At 34.7% G+C, this 3,937-nt stretch overlaps 1 protein-coding gene across 1 annotated transcript; it reads right to left on the minus strand.

The window, feature by feature from the left end:
- Positions 1–432: 432 nt before the first annotated feature.
- LOC113871494 lies at positions 433–3,641 on the minus strand. The gene is made up of 4 exons (XM_027508590.1): positions 2,616–3,641; positions 2,449–2,534; positions 1,655–2,368; positions 433–1,609 (listed from the first exon to the last, which is right to left on the minus strand). The coding sequence occupies exons 1-4, from the start codon at positions 3,639–3,641 to the stop codon at positions 433–435; spliced, it is 3,003 nt and encodes a 1,000-aa protein (XP_027364391.1).
- Between the last annotated feature and the right edge of the window lie 296 nt (positions 3,642–3,937).

The following is a 3,937-nucleotide window of genomic DNA, read 5'->3' on the forward strand; positions in this document are numbered from 1 at the left end:
AAATAACATTTTACCATAACATCTGCCCAACTATGATTTTTTACAGCCTCCTCTACATGATCCCAATTGGGCAATAAAATAGAAACCTTTGTTCTAGCATGAACCCCCATGGTACTCATAAACTGGGCAGCTGAATCCCCTGTAGGATGCCCAGTGATCTCATCTATGTCAACATGTAATCTTTCTTCATTAAGGCGTTTGGCTATAACATGTTTCATTTTAGTGGGACCTCTAACTTTTTTCTTATTTGTAGATTGTGTACTACCTGAAGGAGAGGCTTGATGTTCATCCATAATTACTTGTTAACTGAAAAATAAATTACAAGTCATTAGTATAAATTGAATTTAAATAATAACATATTGTACTTAAAAGACAACAAAAATTAGCATCATAAATAAAAATTAATAACAATAACCTATTTCAAAAATATGATCAAGTTTCATTGTTCTCCCATATTTCTTCCCGATGATCCTCACGAGTGGCATATACATCATCCACATCATCTTCATTAAAAGTTAGCACACATGTTGACAAGGAAGGAGTATCAATTATATTACTTAAATCTCCAAATTCTTCATTTACATTGTTACTTCTACCTTGTAGAACAATTGACGACCTTTTATTAGATGGATCGGTGACATAAAATACTTGCTTTACTTGGAAAGCCATGATGAAAGGCTCTTCTTTATGACCAACTTTATTAAGGTCGACCAAAGTAAATCCAAGTTCATCAATTTTGACACCACTATTACTATCAACCCACTTGCATTTAAATATAGGTACTCGAAATGGACCATAATCGACCTCCCATATGTCTTCAATAACTCCAAAGTACCACATAGAAGCTGTGATAAGGTTGTTATCATTTTTTGTTGAGAAATGCATAGATTGAGCAACTATCATAACCCTACTATTTTGCATAGTACTCTTGTCATCCTGTGCCTTTGTATAAAATGAGTAGTTGTTAATGTCATATCCACAGAAAGTAAACACATCAAAGTTAGGTCCTTGAGCTAAGCGTTGTAAAGTTTCAGAAACACTTAAATCTGTCCCAACATTCACTTTAAACCACTCTATGAAAGTCTTGTTATGCTCATTCAACACCCATTTTTCAGGCATTCGAGGGTTGTTTGTCTTCACTAAGTCTTTGTGGGCATTTAAATAAGGTAAAACCTCATCAGTGTTATTCAATATATACAAATGTGCTTGAAGCACTTCTTCTCGCATCATGCTTTTCAATTTTATGCCTATTGTACCCTTCCCAGCAGTTCGTCCCTCATGACGGGTCTTAGGAATGCCTATTGATTCAGCTTGAGACATGTATTCAGTACAAAACTCAATTGCTTCTTCTGCAATGTACCTTTCTATAATGGATGCTTCTGGACGATGTTGGTTCTTCACATACCCTTTCAATATCTTCATGTATCTCTCAACTGGGTACATCCACCTCAAAAAGACAGGACCACACAACCTAACCTCCCTAACCAAGTGGATGATTAAGTGAACCATAATGTCAAAAAAGGAAGGAGGAAAATACATCTCCAATTGACACAATATTAAAACAGCTTCATTTTCCAAATCATCCAACTTCTGAGGATTAATTACTTTACTACAAATGCCATTGAAAAATAGTCAAAGTCTGATTATGACTTGCCTCACATTTTTAGGTAAAACATCACGTATAGCGATAGGAAGAAATTGTTGCATTAGTACATGGCAATCATAAGACTTTAAGCCAACTAATTTCAAATCTTTCATTGATACTAAACTTTTTACATTGGAAGAGTAACCGTACGGCACTTTGACACCACGTAAGGACTCACAAAAACTTGTTTTCTCCTTTTTTGACAATGTGTGACATGCAGGGGACAAATATGTTCGCTTACCCATAGGTTGGGGATACAATTGTTCTCGTATTCCCATGAGTTGCAAATCTAGACGAGATTTGAGTCCATCTTTTGTCTTACCTTTTAAATTGAGAAGTGTGCCAATTACACTATCACATACATTTTTCTCAACATGCATGACATCAATGCGATGTCTAACATCAAGAACTTTCCAGTAAGGAAGATAAAAAAATATCGACCTTTTCTTCCATATGTTTTTTTCTTTGGGTTGTTTTTTCGACTTTCCAAGTACCACATTTAAATTCTTTACCCGGTCATAAACTTGCTCACCGGTTAATGCAGTAGGTGCTATGCCATATTCTTGACATCCATTAAAAGTTTTCTTTAACCTTCGATATGGATGGTTAGGTTGAAGAAATCTTCGATGACCAAGGTAAACTGTCTTCTTCCAATTAACTAGTTGATGGTAACAAGTGTCCTCTTCACATATAGGGCAAGCTTTGTGCCCTTTAACACTATACCTGCACAAATTTCCATATGCTGGAAAATCATTGATTGTGAAAATAACATGGCATGTAATTTGAATGATTCACATGAATACCCATTGTACACATCAATTCCCTTCTCCCACAACATCTTCAAGTCTTTAACCAATGGAGTTAAATAGACATCAATGTCGTTTCCGGGCTACCTTGGACCAGAAATCATCATAGATAATATCACATATTTGCGCTTCATACACAACCAAGGAGGTAAATTGTAAATTACCAATAAAACTGGCCATGAACTATGCTTAGTGCTTAAATTACCAAACGGATTCATTCCATCCGTAGCTAGTCCAAGCCTAAAATTTCTTGGCTCCTTGCTAAAATGTGGAAACATAGAATCAATTTTTTTCCATTGTAAGCAATCTGCTGGATGCCTAAGTTGTCCATCACACTTCCTCTCATCTTCATGCCATCTCATTAGCTTTGCATTATCCGCATTAGCAAAAAGACGTTTTAATCTCGGAACAATTGGTAAATACCATAAAACCTTAGCTGGAGGACCCTTAGTGCTCACATCATAATCAGAATCATCTTGCTTTTTTTTATATCGTGACAACCCACATTTTGGACATTGATGCAGCCCTTCATATTCACCATGATACAACATACAGTCATTTGGGCACCCGTGTATCTTCTTATACTCCAAACCCATAGGACACAACACCTTTTTTGCCTCGTAGTTACGACTAGGCAATGTATTACCCTCCGGAAGCATTTCTTTCAATAGTTCTAACAATTCTGTGAAGCTTTTATCACTCCACCTATTTCTTGCCTTCAGATTGAACAATCTCAATATCGCTGACAATCTTGTAAATTTCGTGCAATTTGGATACAACGGCTTCTCCGAATCACTACACAAAGATTCATACATATGTGCTCGCTTGAATGATTTTGGACCCACATCACGAATCATCTCCTCTAATTGATCATCCATATCTATCTCTTGTGTAAAAGTTTGAGTTGGAGTTTCAATTGAGACAGTTGGAATGTCAATATTTTCACCATGCCATATCCAACGTGTATAATTCTTAAGAAAACCATCACAGAGAAGATGTTCCCTTATAACATTAAGTTCTAAACGACTTCCATTACAACAATTAACACAAGGACAAAAAAAATTCCCATTCATATCATTATTAGCATTCTGTATTACATATTCAATAAAGTATTCCACTCCTGTCTCATACTTCCAACTTAAGCGTGATTCATGTATCCAACTTCGATTCAATAACCAACTTTTATCCATGACTTCTGTTCTTTATAAAAAACCATATATCATGCTTGTCAGTCTCATTTGTATTAAATCTCAAACAAGAAACTAAGATTCAATCAATTCATGCATAAATTTAATATCATATTAATTTATAAAAATTAAATAAAGTACTTAATCTTTATAAACACTTGTTACTAATAAATATCATATAATTATAATAAAAATTTAAACATTTATTATAGTTGTGGATGCAAATCTAAACAAACTTAGAAACTTCTTAAACCGAAATTGTTGAATGGCAATTATAGTTGTGGCAGAATAAGAACCAA

The sequence above is a fragment of the Abrus precatorius genome, unplaced genomic scaffold (genome assembly GCF_003935025.1).
Source record: "Abrus precatorius isolate BTA unplaced genomic scaffold, Abrus_2018 Scaffold7, whole genome shotgun sequence".
NCBI lineage: Eukaryota > Viridiplantae > Streptophyta > Magnoliopsida > Fabales > Fabaceae > Abrus > Abrus precatorius.